The sequence below is a fragment of the Chiroxiphia lanceolata genome, chromosome 5 (genome assembly GCF_009829145.1).
Source record: "Chiroxiphia lanceolata isolate bChiLan1 chromosome 5, bChiLan1.pri, whole genome shotgun sequence".
NCBI lineage: Eukaryota > Metazoa > Chordata > Aves > Passeriformes > Pipridae > Chiroxiphia > Chiroxiphia lanceolata.
Window position 1 is genome coordinate 50,160,962 of NC_045641.1, and position 17,620 is coordinate 50,178,581.

General features: G+C 52.2%; 1 protein-coding gene across 4 annotated transcripts; it reads right to left on the minus strand.

The window, feature by feature from the left end:
• Positions 1 to 31: 31 nt before the first annotated feature.
• On the minus strand, positions 32 to 15,901 carry SEPTIN3 (septin 3). Of its 4 annotated transcripts, none has more exons than XM_032688640.1 (10): positions 14,155 to 14,418; positions 8,793 to 8,984; positions 8,415 to 8,543; positions 7,632 to 7,713; positions 7,118 to 7,255; positions 6,637 to 6,754; positions 6,111 to 6,206; positions 5,163 to 5,259; positions 4,619 to 4,670; positions 32 to 3,393 (listed from the first exon to the last, which is right to left on the minus strand). In XM_032688640.1, exons 1-10 carry the CDS (start codon positions 14,162 to 14,164, stop codon positions 3,258 to 3,260), a joined length of 1,050 nt encoding a protein of 349 aa, XP_032544531.1. In that variant the 5' UTR covers positions 14,165 to 14,418; the 3' UTR covers positions 32 to 3,257. The 4 variants fall into 4 exon arrangements, with proteins under 4 accessions (XP_032544531.1, XP_032544530.1, XP_032544532.1 ...); XM_032688639.1 differs by having other exon boundaries at positions 5,163 to 5,262; positions 14,155 to 14,417; XM_032688641.1 differs by having other exon boundaries at positions 5,163 to 5,262; positions 14,277 to 14,416.
• Positions 15,902 to 17,620: the final 1,719 nt, after the last annotated feature.

Genomic DNA, 17,620 nt, shown 5'->3' on the forward strand with positions numbered 1-17,620 from the left:
TTAATGGCCGGGCCGGTTTAATGGCCGGGCCGGTTTAATGGCCGGGCCGGTTTAATGGCCGGACCGGTTTAATGGCCGCCGGGGGGGCGGTGGCACTGCTGGCGCCCGGCCTTGCGGGCCGCGGCCACCCCACGACGGGCCGCACGTAACGAGTCGCGGGCCCTGATGCCTTCGCGCAGCCCTGCTCGCTCTGCTCGCTCGCTCTGCTCAGCGTAGCCGCGCCTGTCCGCCGTCGTCTTGGCCTCAGTGGAAGTTGTCCGGGATTTGCCGTGTGCTTGGCAAAGTTTTTCCGGCGAACGGCGTGTGTGGTGGAGAGTTTGTGAGTCTCTGAACGCGCTGAGTGGGCACCTGTGGTATAAGGTTTCGCTCTATCCCTCCGTGATATTGTTCAGGGGATATTTCAGGGGGACAGCTGGCTTGCTGTGGTCATCCTGGAACTCAGCTGGTGGTGCACGATTCAGGCTTTTCCCAGCTTATCCATCGACAGAGACTTCTTCCCCACAGTATCTCCCGTTGTCGTGCAATGTGGGTTTTTTTTTTTTTTGAATTTGCCATTTGTAGACTTCCTGGTAGATACACAGTTGTCAGTAGGATATTGGCATGAGCAGATGGCAGTGAGGAATACCTGAGCTTGCATTTGTCAGCGAGCTTTTACGGATCCTTTAGAAGTAGTCCATGATCTAACAAGAAATTACAGAGCAGAGCATAAAAACCACCTTATTACAAACAAATAAAAATTGCTAAACCTACAGGGTGAAACACACTGTCTTTTCCTTGCAATCTACGTTACAGGAAAATATCTCTCTTCTGTTGTGTGAGTCTGCTTTGCTTGCTTTAAGCAGGGCAGCATTGTCTCTCTGCCGTAATTCTTGTTTGGGCCCAAAAGTCTTAGAAATTACCCCAGTGCAGCCCAGGGCGATGAACACAGAACATGGCTTCGTGCTTCGGTGCTGTGAAGAAACAGCCCTGATGTCTTTGATGAGGATGTCTTTGATGGCCTTGGGCTGAGGGTGGCTCGTTGTGTGGCAGGATGGGGAGCAGCGTGGCAGGATGGTTTCTGCAGGGTCCATGGTACGGCTGCTGGCACTGGTGACAAGGCTCTTGTTTCTTGCAGGCCTGAGGAGGCCTGGTGCAGGGGGAAGGGGGCTGCATGGCTACGTGCACACACTGCATACAGGAACACCAGGAGCTGTGAACGTGGGTGGTGAAAGCACTACGGGGAGCCGGTAGGGCCCCCGCATCCTAGTGGTGCTGAGCATGACTGATTTGCATGGACCGGTGAGAGTGAGAGTGAAGACACCTTTGCTTTGCAGTGACAGCACCAGAGAAAGCCACAAGATGGATATGTGCTCTTAGACAGCTTTGCTAAGGCTTGGAGCACCCTGTTTCCAGCCCTGGCCCCTGTACTGCTCTGTCAAGCAGCCTTGGGCTTGACTTGAGTCCCCCTCCGCTGCTCATTTGCTGTTCCCTCTTCCTCCCTCCCTCGTCAAGCATTCCAGCCTCCATCCCAAACGGACCTCACTCCTCCTTACTCACAGTGCTGCCATCCCACACCATGGCATTCTGCCCGTGCATTTTAAGTTGTCTCCTGGAGAGGACAACCCCTGCCAGCCATGTGATGTGCAGACACTGCCAAACTCAGGACATCTCTGATCTTCTCCCCCCCCCTCCCTTCTGCCCAAGACAGACCCAACTTTCCACTTCACTCAGGGACATGCAGAAAACAGCTCACACCAGCTAGACACAGGCATGTAGTCTTCAGTAAAGCTGTACCTTTTTCTACTCTGGGGAAGGTAAAATGACAGCTCCTCAACAGGGCACAAAAGCACATTATTAAGAAGATATGAGAGCTTGGGAGAGGGAGGAAACAACCTAGAGAAGAGGAATATTCAAGTTCTTGGAGAAATGAAGGAGAGACAGAAAGGGTAAAGAGCAGACAAAGTGAGATAGGGAAAGAAAGGAAGGAAGAAAGCTATGGAGGGCTAAAAGGGAATGAGAATAAAAGCACAGGAGTTGAGGAAGACACAGGACAGTAGGAGGACAGAGGAACAGCCCTGAGACTGCTGCAATAACAAGTGCAGCCATATCTGAGGAAGAGGTATCTCTTGCGTCTCCACCATCAGTGAAGACCCAGGGAGACACCCTGGCCCAGTGCTTGTCAATCCATAGCTCTTCGTATTCCTCCCAAGATTCTCAAGGCCCTGTGCCGAGTGGAGCTGTCCCTGTGGGAGCTCCCAGCAGGAATCCCCCGTGTCACTGTCTTTCCTGCACTCCCACAGCAGAGGGGCCATGTTGGGGAAGGGTCAGAGTAAGGTTGCCTGGGGTGTGCTCACTGCTGGTGAAGAGACCACTGCAACGGGGGATTGCAGCAATGGGATGGGGTGACCCCAGGAGGTGAGGTGACCCCAGGACAGCTTGGTCTGATCTGCACAGAGTCAAATGCCTGTGACACAAGCATGGCTTTTGACTTTAGCACTGGGCAGGGCAAATGCACCCTCTGCAATGGGCACGTGTTCTTTTCCTCTGGGTTTTGCTTCTTTTCGAAAATACATATATTTTCCCCAAGTACTTTGATGCTTCTCAAATAGATGCTACAGCCCAAGAACTAATTTGTCTCCTCCCACCAATCACTTGCTCTGAACCATAAAACGTGTCAGTCTTCTCTTACCTCTCCACTTCCAAAGTGCCATTTCCCCTTGAGAAGCCACAGCAAGAAATGGGGATAAAATGCCAGGCCACCATGCCCTCAGAGCAACCAGCTGCCTTTACACCCATGGAAGATCCAAGAGAAATCTCTGCTACGTCTCTTGAAAACGCTGCATGCACTGACTTCGCCATCTCTCCTGGAGTCTCTCCTTGCCATGTCTCCAAGTGATAAAAACAGGACCACAGCATGCCCCACACCTGCCACCTCCAATATCCATGCACCCAGAAATCCTCCCCCCCAACCCTATTTGCCCCAAGCAAGACACACGTCTGAGACACAGAAAAGAGAGAAGGGAAGATGACGGACAGTCCACTGTGCAAAAAACAAACTGAGAATGAGGACACTCTGGGAAGGGTGGGGGAGATGCCCTTGGTCCCTCTCCGGCACACAGGTGGGCACATGCACGCCTGCACACACTCACACTTGCATCCTCTCACGCCCACGGAGGATGTGCCACATGCTTCAGAGACAGGTCCATGGCAGAGTCAAGGATAGCAGGGGTGGGATGTCGTATCCAGAGACACTGGGTGATAGCGGAGAGGAGGATCATTCACAGGTTACTTTCATGGTTTTCCTCTGTCTCAACAGTCATGGGGGGCAGCCCTCCATTGTCATTCAGCCGTTTGGCCCTATAGGTCTCATAGTGGATGTTGTGGGTCACTTCTTTTAGGTCCTGAAGGTGGGTCCTGCAGGGGACAAAGTGAGGTGGGAAACAGGGTATGATAACCAATATCAGCACAGTCAGTATTAATTTTCTGATGATAATTTTATTCCCTGAGATAAATGGGAGATTTTTTCAGTCAGTCTTGCTAATATCATACCCCTCTTTCTGCATGGTTGGCATGGGTGCCGTCATACATAATTGAGAGCTGGAGCATCAACATTCAAGGGCACACATGCAAGATGCAGGATGCAGGATACAGGCTGAATTTCCTGGCTGTACTTGCCAGTGCCCTGCCCCTCTCACACCCATGCCACCAGGACAGCTACTGGCCATCCTGGTGTGTCAGAGCAGACAGGAACTTATCGGAAGCAGTGGTGAAACAAGGAAGCACCAGGAGGGTGTATCAGGTCCACTGCAGACCATAACCTGCAGAACACTGCTGTGAGCATCATCTCTAACCTTCATAGAAAGCCTGTGGGCTTGGATTGCTATATGCTTTGTGATGATCTTTTGGGTAGGCTGTTTTTACTGGAAGACTTGGGGAATGCATCTCTGCTGCTGAAGGTATCGCAGAACAAAAAGAGGGCAGTAGGGTGATGTCAAAGCATTGTACCTCGCCAAGTGTCTTGATACCACCATACCCACAAGTGGAATGAGCCACAGGCCTCTGGATTTGAACTTTGTTTCCTTAATTTTCTTATTTTATTTATAGGGAATAGAGGGAATAGAGATGACCCTGGATCTGCAGCTCTCCTGCAGAATCTGGGGCAGATATCACTTATACTGAGGCAACTTCATGAAACAGAGTAGAAATAAGACAGGATAATGAAAGCTGAATGAAATATGGAGCTTTTCACTTCCAGTTTATATGTTCCAGCACATACTTCAACCTGGAAGGACACATGGTCTACGAGGGGGTAGTGACCTCTCGATCACTGACCTCTTTCCAGCAACAAATAGAAGGTTTTACAACCTTAATGGGATATAGGGGATGTGGTAGTACTCTGTTTTTCTCCAGGTGTCCAGCCCATACATGAAAACTAGCACCTACTTGACATAGTGGTCATTTCTCTATGAGAGGCACTGGAGTATCTACCCCTTAACTCAATCCAACCCTACCCCCCATAAGCTTCCACTGCTTGAAATGTACTCTATTCTCCTTTCCACAGGGGCTATTTCACTCTGAGTGGATCTCAGGAAGACTCATGGCTAATCAAGAACAAACTAGTGCATGATCATGGCCTTACCTGATGACAAAATCTCGAAGTAGAGCAAATTCACAGTGAGAGAGGTTTTCCACTGGAAAGAAAGCAAGCAGTTGCATTACATTTGATTTTTTTTCAACAACCCCTTTGTGGTTACAGAGCATGGGAAAGTCACTGCCATGGGGCAGGTTCCAGGTGGGTAGAACCTGCATACTTCAGAAAGGACAAACAGTTGTCTGAACACCACACTGTTGAGCATTGAGGAGACATGAAGAGATGCTGAGCAGTCACACATGAATTTTGTGACTGAATATTTGAAAACCAAGGCAACCTCAGGAACTTAGTTTCACACACTGTGGTGTTCAGAGCGGCTCCACCTTCTGCCATGTGGTGGTAGTGGCACTGCATTGACCATGGCAGTTTCCTTCTGGTACAACTATTTGAGAATTCTCCTCCTGTTTTGTTTCAAAAAGTTTATCACAAATGGGATGGGAAGGTATCCATGGGACATGTTATCTGGACTGTTGTCTATTACTGTGACCTGCAGACATATTTTCAGCTCCCAGAAGCAAGTGGGTTTTTTTACCTTCAATGATTCCCCAAGGTGTCTTCCTGCCCAGGACTCTTTTGCCATTCACTTGGTACTCCTTGTCGCTGCCCACTACTGCAAAGGGCATGCTTTCCTGCTGGGGAGACACATGTGGAAAGACCTATTGAACCCACTCCATAGAGCAGCACCGCCACTGTTCCCCATCCACCTTTCCTCCTCTCAGCTCAACAAACACAGGGCCTTCTCCAAGGCAAGAGATTCTCCTGAGCAAAACTTTACTGGCTGCCCTCTTCACCCGTTAGTGCTATCCCTAGCATTTTGGACCCTTGCTTTCCAGGTGTCCTTGCACCACCCCAAGCCTAGGGGGTAGCTTGCAGCAGTGCCAAGGGTTCTGGAGCAGGAGGCAGAGCTTTTCTGCATCCATCACCAGCATTTGTGAAGAGGGAGATGACCAGAGAAGAAGTACCTTGGTATTACCAGGGGAGGGTCCGTCAGACCAGGGCTGCTCATATGGATAGTTTGAGGTGAGTATTTCTCACCAAGTTTGTAGTTCTTCACAAGAGAAAAAGGAGAGGACTCAAAATAATCCTCCCCAATAAGACACAGGAAAATTCAACAAGTTTAATGGCTGAAATGGCTGTACCAAGGAAGGCCAGAAATGGAGTAGGGATGCAGCTTTACTGGGAAGCGAGACACTAGGTGAGGCTATTGGGGACCCAGATATCTCTAAGCACAGGGAGAAACTGTCTGTTTCCAGAGCATGGGGTACAGGAGACCCTGCTATCCATAAGGTTGTGCAGATGTTCATAGATTTACACAGCTTTATGGATATCCCTGGGCCTGGGAAGAGACTGCAGTTACCACAGAAATGGAGATTAAAAAGCAGTTTATTTACTATGTGTGAGGGCAATGGTGCTGAGTGCAGAACAAAATGTGGTGCCCTCCTCATTCCCCCTTCCCCTCCCGCAATAAAATGTTTCATACCCTGATTTTGTCGTTCTCTGTTTTATCCTCCAAGTCCTCATCAAATTCTTTCTGGGGATAAAACTCGATCCCATTTACTTCGAGTTCTTTGCGCACCTAAGCGGAGACACATTTTGCAGCATAAAGCAGCACAAACCTGAAGGGAAGGCAGTTGAGATGGCCAAGCAAACACATCTGGGACATCCTTCCAGTGGGCAGGGGCTGGAGGGATTGTCCCAAGGAAGTGCATAGCAAAGTGCACATGTCAGCAATGATGAGTCTTTCTTCCTGACCCCAGTTACATGTCTGGCTCTCCAGTTCCCATAACAGAATGTATCAGAAGATGTCACAGGAATACACACATTTCTTCCTTCTCTAAAGATGCCCTCAGAGCTATAAACAGCTGCATCTTGAGGACTTATCCACCCACCCAGTGCTGGACTCTGCATGCACTGGGGACTGCACTGCAATCCCAGGAAGTATACCACTCATTTCTCCCACCTCCAAGCCAGGGCAGGGAAGGATCCCATGCAGGAGAGATACTCACTCTTTGTTTGAATTCAGTCTTTTCCTCCAAGGTCATGGTGTCAGCCTTGGCAATAACTGGGATGATGTTCACTACCTTGCTGAGATGTTTCATGAACTCCAGGTCCAGAGGCCGCAAGCTGCAGCCCAAGAGGGAACAACATGGAAGGGGTCACTTTACCCTCCTTGCTTTTCATCCTACTGACTCTCTCAGCATCAGGGCATCAGTGAACCCTCCCTTGTACATACTCTGCTTGCTGCCACCATGCTCTCATCTCCTCCTTCCCATCCGTCTTGCCCTCTCCCAAAAAACACAGTGGCATTTCTCCTGCTCTTGTTATCCTAGACCCTTTCAAGCCCCACAGCACCTGAAGTTAAGCTAAACAGTGGCCAGCTCTGCTGGCAGGATCCCCAGATCCATGTCTGAAATGGAGCAGTGTAGGGTACATATCTGGCACAGAGATACCAAAGGCTTGAGGAAGAATGAGGGACTGTGTACATACGAGTGGCCTGTAGGGGAGATGAAGTAGAGGCAGCAGTGCACTCGCGTGTCTGGAATTCGTTTCTTCCTTGCAATATTCACCTCCTCTTTCAAAAATTTTTCATATTGCTCATTGATGTATTTCTCAATAGGCTCCCAGCTGTTAAAGTGGGAGAGAGAGATGAATAGACAGGTACAAATCTCTTCATGTTCCTGCCTACAGTCTTCCCAGCTCTCACAGCAGCAAAGCAGGCTCAGGCATAAAAAGCATCCACCTCAAGCATCTTGCTATCAGCAGAGATGTTTAGAGTTTCTGTAGCTGGGCACAGAAATAAGCATTCACCACGTAAAGGGTACATACCCCCAAGCATGCACACAGACCCATGGTGTTCACAATCTCATGGCTCCACTACCAGCCCCCTGAGTGCAGTAGGATCCCAGATGCTTTCCAGGGCCCAGTAGATGAGACTCATTTCATATACTATCTTAATTCCAGACCTTCCTGAGACACAAGACCTTGACCTTGTAAAACTCACCAGTTCTCATTGTTGATCTGGTCTCCAAATCCTGGCGTGTCAATAACTGTAAGCTTCATTTTGACACCACCTTCTTCAATGACTGGGGGAGAAATTGCAAACAATCATACTCCTCCCTGGAGACTTGTTTTGTCATGAAACATGATTCTGTGTCCTACAAGGGAACAAGAGGGCTCTAGCCTCGTCCCTACCTCAACGGTTATGACCCCCACTTGCATGTCTAACCCCAAATTTTGGTAACATCTGCACCAAAGCCACTTTACAACACTCTGACACAGGAAAACGGATTTGTGCTCTGTTTGTGGCCCAAAGGTAGTACCTACCTTGCTTACACAAATTCTTCTCCCCTCCAATGCATCATCCTGAATCTGAGATGATGCTCGTTACCCTGTACCACTGTAGGAGCTGTACTGATGCTTTGCCATGAGGAGATGTGCTCTGCTGGGCTTGGGATGGGACCCATGAATGCAACTTGTGTAGATTATTAAGTGTCTGCAGGTGGGAATGTCTTACAGCAAGGCTTAATCGACACATGCAGACTAATGTCTTAGCAGAAGAAAAATCTATAACTATTTTTCTACCCCTCACTTCAGGCTCTGGCATTAGTGGCATTGCTGTTTAAGAAAAGCCTTGTCTGGCTCTGAGGCCATCTAAAACTGTCCTTTAGCTTTCCATGGAGAAAGGGCTGCCTAACACCAAAGAACTATTATCGTAGACTACTGGGACCCTCTCCAAGACTGCGCTGAAGCATCAGTGTTGCTTCCACACCAGCCTGACTCTTACCATGCCCAATGGCTTTGATCTCCACCGTCTTGGGGATCTTCTCCTCACGGTTCCAGCCTGAAGATTTGCGGCTCACCTGGGATTTGAAGAGGGTGTTCACCAACGTTGATTTTCCCAGTCCGCTCTGACCTGAGGATTGCAGAGAGGACGCTTGTGACATTTATCACAGGCTGGTGATGACAGCAGGCCCAGGGGATGGAGCCAGGCTGGAAGGGGAAGGGGCTGTAGGTGTCTCTTTGCCTTGTGCAGGCTCTCCTTTCCCTCAGAGCAAATGCTGTCTGCTCCCTTGTGCCCTCCCCACAGGGCTTGCTCTCCCACCTGGCCTCAGAGGACAGTCCCTGGCCATGGTTCCCAGTTCCTCATCTAGTCCCTGCCTACCTACAACCATGATGTTGAAGTCAAAACCTGTCTTCATGGTTTTCTTGCGCATCTGCTCAATGATGGTGTCAATACCGATGTAGCCCAGCAAGCTGGCGTTGATGCCCATGGGTTTCATCGGTACAACTGGTTTTTGTCGTGGCTCGGGGACCAGCTCAGACATGGCTGCTTCGTTTTTGTTCTCCACTGGTCCTGCATGGAAAGAAAGATTGAAAAATCGTCAACGAGGTGTAAAACAACCTCCCTTCTGACCTGTCACAGGGGCTGAGGGCAACTTTGAGCAATTTCAAGGCCTACTGAGGATGACTGAATGCCAAGATTTTAGGGGTAAGGCTCTTCATGGAGGAACATCTACTTCTATGCACGACTCCAGACGAGGAGGTGAAGCAGGCTTCATTGAGCATGCATTGATGGCTACTTCCATATATTGATGGCTACTTCCAAACAGCAGGAACAGACCCAACAAGCCTGCCTGGGCTGCTAATCAGGTGCCCAAAGCTCTGTATGTGTCTCCTCATTTTTGTCTCTCAGTTCTCCACAGGATCACCAGTGTTTTGCCACTCCAAGTTTACCATAAAATTTGCGATAGAACAGACTTTCAAGAGCTATTGTGTGTCAAGTCCTGGCATTGAAACAGAGTTCAGGATGTACTGTGGGGACTTGTAAGCTTGGCCCTTGCCAGGGGCAGCTGCGTTACTGGCCATGCTGGTCCTGTGCAGGCTGAGTTCCTCAGAGGAAGGCAGTGTCGGAAGTGAAAGCATGGCCATAATTTCTGTGCTTGCCTCCCACCCACAAACCAGTGGTTTTTGTCACGCTCAAGAAACTAATCATCATGATCAAAAAAATGATTATCTGCATCTTTCCTTCCTCACTTCTCTCTCCTCACTTCTTCCATGTAAAACGAACAGGAAAAAGAAAGGCCCTGAGGGCGTTCTAGCCTCTCTGACTCTTTTTCGGGTGATGGCACACAGTGCTTAGGGCAGGCCTTGCCCATTTATCTCCATCTCTTGTCTCATTAGTGAGCAGCTCCATGCCACTGGGAGGAAGCCAGAGGTTGGGAGAGGGCTGGGCATTGAAGAAAAGCTGTAATTGTTGAGGAAGGGAGGCGTGAGGGATGAATCTAGAAAAGAGGATGAAGGGGATGGGAATCAAATACCTTGCATATACAATCCAGCTGCAAACTAGAGCCTCTCCCACTCTAATTACTTGACTCCCCCACACTTTGTCTCATTAAGTGGTTATTTTTCCAGGACAGAGACAGTGTGTGTTTTTGCTTGGTAAGTACTCTGTTTTGGATGCCACTTCAGTTGAAGTATCTCACACTAAATTATCCCTTTCCATCATTTCAGCAGAGTTTTTTTCTCCTTTCAGCAGAATCCACTGGCTGCAGAGAAGGACATGAGCAGCCAGGCGGGTGACTGCCATTTGGTGGGTGACACATGCCCGTCTTGGTGAGGAACATGACTCAGAGATCATCAGGCTCTGAACACTGATGGCACCAATCCACAGTCCCTGTGACAGCTCAGCCAGGCCAGGCAGAGGCAGGGTGGGGAGAGGTCAGAGAGATTTTGTTCAAGGACGGGTTAAGCTGCAGCAGGCTCCATGGCTAGCTGGGGACCCTGCCTGGCATTCCCACATCAGAGCTTCTGTGCAGACACAGGGCTGCTCTACATGGTGAAGATCTTACATTTTATATAAGCTGTAATATCCCACTATCATGTGCTAAGGAAAGACCTTGTGGAAGGGCCACCCTTGTCAGGGAGAAGGGTGCCTCCACCCAGCTCCTTCTACACTGCTTTGGAAGTCTGATTTTAAACTGGGAGAAGGGATCTTTCCTCTGTGTGAGAGGATGGTAGCACAGCCACTCCTCCACAGCACTGTGGGTAACATCTGAAGGCTCTTGTATCAGCTCTGTTCCACCTTGCCCATACAGAAAAGGTCAGCAGGAGGATGGCCCCCCTACTGCTCTTCCCCACTGAGCAAGGGCACCCTGAGCTATCATCATCCTCTCCTGAAGCAGTGAGCAGCACCCTGGGGGGACCAGAGCACAAGATGGATCGTTGGCTTGAACCAGGCTGGCAATTTGGAGCACCTCACACTGCCGGGCAGCTGCTGGAGGAGGCAGCCTGCCGAGCCGAGTGCTTCTCAGCTGCAATCCTCTCTTACACCCATCACAACTAGTCTGTGCCTTTCTTGCTGATGAAGCACCCCCTGAGGCTCCTGTTGTCTTTTTCCAGCTTTATCAAAGCTGGTGCCAGCCAGGAAAGCCCAGATTTTTCGTACAGCACAGGGGGCCAGGCCAGCCAGCTCTCCTGCACACTGCCCTTCACTCATTCTCTCCCAGGCTGCCCCACACCACCTGTATCATGGTCTAATGGCTGTGCCATGTCCCTCATCCTGCTGCCGCATCCACCAGCACACACCCCATACAGCCCTGCTGGGTTCCCACCTATCCCAAAGAGAGGGAGGAGAGACAGGTAATGATGAGAGCATGTGGGACAAGGGGCTGTGGCCCCGGTGAGGCACTTGCCTACTGCAGTGTGGGGCCAAATAAACCCTGGAGGGGTATAGGAACAGGTCAAGGTGAGAAGAAAGCCCAGCTGACCAGCTGCATGGGATGAGTGAGGACCTGGGCCATGTGGGCTGTGACCCCTTTGCTTCCTGGGTAGTAGCTTGTCCTCAGGGAATCTGTTGCCCTCTTCTTTATTCCTTCCACCCTCATTCTTGCACAGGAAGGATGAGGTAGGAGGGAAGTTGCTGGCAGCCTCAAGGCTCGCTAAGAGGTTCATAACTCATCCCTCAATCTCACCAAGGGAAGCTTTGCCCAGAGCCAGCAGATGTTGCTGACTGCTGTGGACATCATGACATGTGGCCATCCCTTTGCAGCTGGAGCCAGATATTTCAGAGTCAGGTTCCTGAGCAGCTATAGAAAACCCTGAGATGAGGAGAAAAGATCTCCAGAAGTCTCCTTAAATATATTTCCTGGATTTTATATCTAGACATCCAAGGTGGCAGGGTAAGCAACCTCCCTTTATCCTCTCAGTCACTTGCCTTCCTCTCTGTATGGGGTGCCTTCCCATTTGGCCTCAGTCAGGGAAACCCCCATTTTGCAGACATTACCTAGGGGTTCAGCTTTCTGCACATGATTTTCCACCTCTTGATTCCCACAGATGAATCCAAGGAGCCAACTGAAGAACAACCTGCTAGGGAGGTCAGGGTGTGCAAAACAGGGACCAGAGCCATAAGAGGCACCCTGAGACAAGAAACGTGCCTTCCTGCTCTCCTGGGAGTGGCTGTTTTATATGCATTAAAGCTAATAGTTCTAGGAAGCCTCCTGAGCGCTCTGAGTGGCTGCTCAAGGGGTGGCATCATGTGTCCTGGGCACATCCCATAGCCCTTCCAGCTGTTCCCTGTAATGAATACATGATAGGGCACCAGAGCCAGTACAGCTGACAATGAACAGAGGGGTAGCCAAGGTTTAACCACTTACATCCGCTGCTCGCAGGGCCCCTTTTTTCTTTGCTGCTTTGTTCTACATGCTAACAGAAGCTCATTTAAGAGGGTGGTTGCTGGCAATACCCCTGCTGCCCAGATCTCGTAGGGGGTGGCCTGGGCTGGGCTGGACTGTTGGGGAATATTATCTGGCTCACAGGAGATGCTCCATTTGGCTCTGGAGCAAGGAGAGGTGCAGTGCAGCATTTGGGGCCAGGACAGGCAGGACCAGAAGCACACCAATTGCCCAGTGAGGTCCCCACAGTCCCAGCTAGCTCCTGCTTCTGACACCCATGATCCACCCCAAAACCTCTCCCTGGAAGGCCAGCATATGTAGCCAGCAGCAGACACCACTACTGCAGCTCACCCTTCATGTCTACCTCTGAGGTTCTCAGCAGCTGTCTGGGGGCAGAGGTGGCCCTACAGGTCCCTTAGGGGCTCAGGTAGTGGGGACTAACATCTATTATGCTCTGATAACCCAGATACAGTCGCATCCCCTCCCCCTGCCTTTCCATCCTTTGTCTGAGTGGCAAGAGGGAGGGAGGACTGCAAACAGTGCTCACCACAAGCCAGCTTCCAGCAAAGAAAAGCTATTTAACCCCCACGTAACACATGGATGGCCTCACAGCAGCTCTCCTCCCATGCAGCACAAGGTTGTCTCGCTCCCGCTGGAAGTGATGATCCACACACTCATCTCACCCCAGCCCCTTCCACCCATGTGGCTCTGGACCCACAGTTCCACTGCCTGCAGACATGGAACAGGGAGGAGGGATGGGTTCAGAACCTGAAGTCGTCTGGCAGGAGCAGGCCCTCAACTGGTGATGGTACCAGGTCCCTACAAAGGAAAGCAAGCAGCTGTTTGAGTAGCACAGCCTCCCTGGAGCTGGCAGGGATCAGGATCTGCTCCTTGCTTCAGATTTGCAGAGGTTCTGGACTGAGCATCTCTCCACTGGAAAAATATCTTTCCCCCTCAGTTCCCATGATGACCCCAGGGCACTTCTTTCAGCTGTGCAGGGCAGTGGCTGAGCCGTGATGGCCGGATGCACTGCCTGACCTCCAGGTATAGAACAGAGTCATTCTTCTTACCAGATCTTTTTGCCTGGCTTGAAGATCAACTCTCTGGGCTGCCACAGCCTTCCCGGCAGCAACCTTCCTTACCCTCAGCACTCTGCAAAGGGCTTGGGCAGGAGCCCGGCTGCAGTGAAATCTAGGGCAGTGTGTGCCGAAGCCTCTCTGGAGATGCAGAAGCTGGAGGGGAAGGGACTGGGCACATCCCCAGCCCAGCTGCCGCAGCCCCAGCCCCAACAAGCAGCCCTCGGTGCCGCTCTCCAGCCCTGCAATCCTTACCCCATGGCCCAGCTCACACCTGGGTGGCACAGGCGAGAGGATGCTGAGCACCCCTGGACCAGGGTACCCACACCACCGCAGCTGCCTCTCCCCCTGCCCTCATGCCTGCCGGCTCCTGCGCAGATGCCCAGGGAGCAGCAGAGGACACCCCCGCTGCCCCCGCAGGGACTGCCTGTCACTGGCAAGGGACAAGCCAGGAGCCGAGCAGCTTGTGGGCTTTCCCCAGCCCTGGACCAACTGGGATTATCTGTTTCTTTCAGAGCAGTGCCTGGCGCCAGCTACTCCCCATCAGCACCACAACCAGCCCTGCTGCTTCTCCTTCATACGAGACTGCTGCCACCAAAAGGAAAAAGACAGAGGAAAGTCAAACCCGGGACCGATTTCCCCTGCTGCCCTTCGGGGTTATCCCTCCCCCGTGCCCAGAGCTGGGAAACGAGGGGCCACGGCGTAGGATGCCTGCACAAAAAGCCCCAGCGGCATCCCTCTGGCGCTGCCCAGCTCTGCCAAGCCCGGAGCATCCTACCTTTGAACATGAAGCTTCCTTTGTCTCCGAATCCTCTCGCGAGGGGGTGGGTCTCCCCCCACTTTTCTAGCCTGATGCTGATGAAGTAGTACGGTGGGCTACAAGGCTCTGCTTGCTTTTACCTTTCTCTTTCTTCCCTGTGTCCTGTTCTCCCCCACTCTCCTTCCCTTCCTTCTCCAGTGGCTATTTCAGCAGAGCGGGGATGCTGGTGCTGCTCCTGCTGCCATCGTCATGTGACCTGAATATTAAACATCTCCGCAAAATCTCCCCCCGCGCACCCTCCCCTGGCTCCATCCCAGGCCCCCCGAATCTATCCCAGGCCCCTGCCGTCCTCCCTGCCCTGGGGAGGAGCATGGCCATGGGGTTCGAGGGGCCACTGCCAATGGCCCCCCCATATGTCCCAGGGGGCCCCCCCTTGCACACCCACCCCACACAGGCCTCTTCTTACCCCTTTCCCTCCCAATTCCTCAGCGTTTGCAGCATCTCTGCTTGTTTAGGGAGGGGCATATTTAACCCTTCACAGCTTAGTTCCAGCAGGACTGAGAAAGGACACTCTTTGTCCCTAGGTAGTTTTTGGGTTCAGGGGATTGCAAGGTCTCCTTTTGCTTTCCTGGAGGGAGGAAATTAGGAATGTTTTGTTTCATCAAATGTGATTTGCCCTTCAGATCTGCTTGTGGAGGTGTAAGAAACCTTTTCTACTCCGGCACCGTGATTCCTGGCTGCCAGCCCACGGTGCAGAGGCAGAGCCGGCGCTGGCCGCTCTGTGCACGTGTGTGTACATACATGTGTGCATGCGGGCGTGCATGTGTGTGCCTGTGGGCGGGGAGCAGGGAGAGGTTGTCCCCCTTGGGCCATGTTGGGGGGCACAGGTCACATCCCCATGTGCCCTGGCAGGCATATGTGCCTGGCGATGCCCACCTGCCCAGTGGATGTGCCTGTGCCTGGAGAGCTGTGCAGATGCCTCTGGCTGCTTGCATCTTTGGATGGGGATTCCCTTCCCCCCCCGCATTTCCTTCTCCTACATTTGTGAGCCCTGGCCCTGCTATGCTGTGCTAGGGCATCAACATCTGGGAATGCTCTGACCCTCCACTCGGTGGGATGACAGCAGCACCCTTTCAGGGCTCTCCCCATGTGTCCCTCCACTATGAGGCAGCTCCCTGGGTGGAGGCCAGGCTGTTGGATGCCTGGCAGACTCAGCAAGGGTTTGGAGGGCCTATTTTTGCAGCGCTCTGGGGCAAAAAGGAAACTGCACATGCTGCATATTATTGGAACAATTAGAACATTTAGAAACCACCACCAGCAGTTACCCAGGCTAGGCTGAGCCGTTGACAGGCTGGCTGCCTCCAGACAGACGGACAGACAGACAGGCATCTTGGCACTCACATCTCCTGACATGGCAACCACAGCTGCCTGTTTCCCTGCTGGGTGCCAGGCTCACAAACTCGCGGGTTCTCCTCCCACCTGCCATTGCCCACCCATATTCCCACTGTGGGTCAAGGGGAAATCACTCCCAGGGAAGGAAGCCCCCATCCTCCCCCACATCATCCCACCTCTCCTAGGGGTCCTGCCCCATGCTGGGCTCCGTGCCAAGGGGCCCCTTGGTGCCTCCCTCCCCCATGCCCATCCCATCCCATCAGCGGAGACCCACCGGAGCGTGGTGGGGCACATGACACCCCTGTCTTCGCCACCAGGGTGGCCTCGGCCCCTCCAGAGCTGCCATGTTGCTGGGGCCCCTTGGCCACCGGGAGCCGGGGGCGAGGGGCGATGGGGGTGACAGGGGCAAGGCCCCGCAGCCGCTCCCATGGGGGCCCCCTGCCACCCCCACCAGCCCGGCGCAGGGTGACGGAGAGGCAGCTCCGCTTCGTGGAGGCAGTGGCACCAAGGGGGCTGTCCCGCTGCCATGGGGAGCCCAGGATGCGGCTGGGGCTGGTGGGGCTGCCTGGGGCGGGCAGGCAACTGCGATGAAGGGCGATGTCCTCCTCCATGGCGGTCAGCAGCAGGCTGCAAGCAGAGGTGTGAGAGCGGGGAGCTGGTAGTGCCAGACCGGGCTGGGGGGCCCAGGCCTTTCCCACTGTCAGAGATGTGGTGTCTCGGGGTGCAGACCTCCCTGGAGCTGCCGTCATCCACATGCTTGAGCCCCCACCTCCAGCCCTGTCCAGCCAGCCAGCCCGCCTCCAGCTGCAACAATGGGGCCCTTGTGGCCTGCATGGCACACTCCCACGCTGGGTTCCGTGGCTGCTCCTGCCCCTATCCCAGCACCTTCCTGACCTCTGCCACCAACAGCCCCACACCCTGGGCAGCCCTGCACCATGACCCCCTGCCCTGGTCCCATGGGGGGAGGTGGACTAGCAGTGCATATCTGCCACGTCAGCCCTGTGCTGCCTGCTCCCAAGGACAGCAGCTATGATTTAAAAAAAAATTAATTAAAATTTCTGAATATTTGAAATGTTTTCCCTTCCTCTCTATTTTATTCCCCCTCAAATGGCATATTCCAGTGCAACAATTTATATCCCACTGTGGAAGTTCAGTGGTCGTTTACTGGGTGTTCATCCAAGTTGATGCTTCTTTCCCTTATTCCGATTTTCTTTTGCTTCTTCATTATTCTGATTGTTTCTTAATTTTACCAGCTTTGGGGCATTTACATGGTCAAGAGAACACCTATTGCAGGGATCAGCTTTCCTCTACACTTTCCTTACTATAAAAGACATTGAAGGGCAACACAAGGAAGAAAGGAGAAAGGTGTTTTGGTGGGATAGAATGAGAACTAACATGGTTTGGTGGGCAAGTGGGAGCAAAGGAAAGGAGAGATGGGCACCCATAGCACCCACAGCATGGCAGGGGAGATGCTTGCCTGCCTTCGGGTGGCCAAGGCTGAGGGAAGTGAAAGGGGAATCACTATCCAGTGACCCACAGCAAGCCGTGGGGAATGCTGGTGGAAAGCAGGGCTCAGGGCAGTTTGAGTTCTCTGCTTCTTTAAGGGCAAAGAGACAGAAAAGTTAGAAAAGACCAACCTGATATTGTGTAGTATTTCCAGCACTAAGTATCTTCTCTGATGCTTTATGCATTTTAATTCAGTATCTGTGACTATTTCCCTCTCCCCTGAGGTCTCTCTGCCTATACAGGTCCCAGAGAGGAGAAACAGTCTCAGTTTTCAGGCAGCATTTGCCTTTGGCTTAATTGTTCCCAGACAGCTCTGCTGTAGCTGGCACAGGAACCAGGCAGATGAAGATCTACTCTGCTGTAAAGGAAACCTCACTGTGGACTGGTCCTTGCTGCCTGTCCAGAGCTGGAAGGAGGCAGCTCCAGGGGGGAACAACAGGAGAATAAAGCGTCAGCCACACAGTTTGTCATATGCTTTTATTCCACTGGGGAGGGCTTGATACTATTGGCCATAAAGTCTTTTATAGCCATGGAAAACACCTGGCCTAATGCCGAATGCATCAGTAAACAATGCAAAACAGAAGTC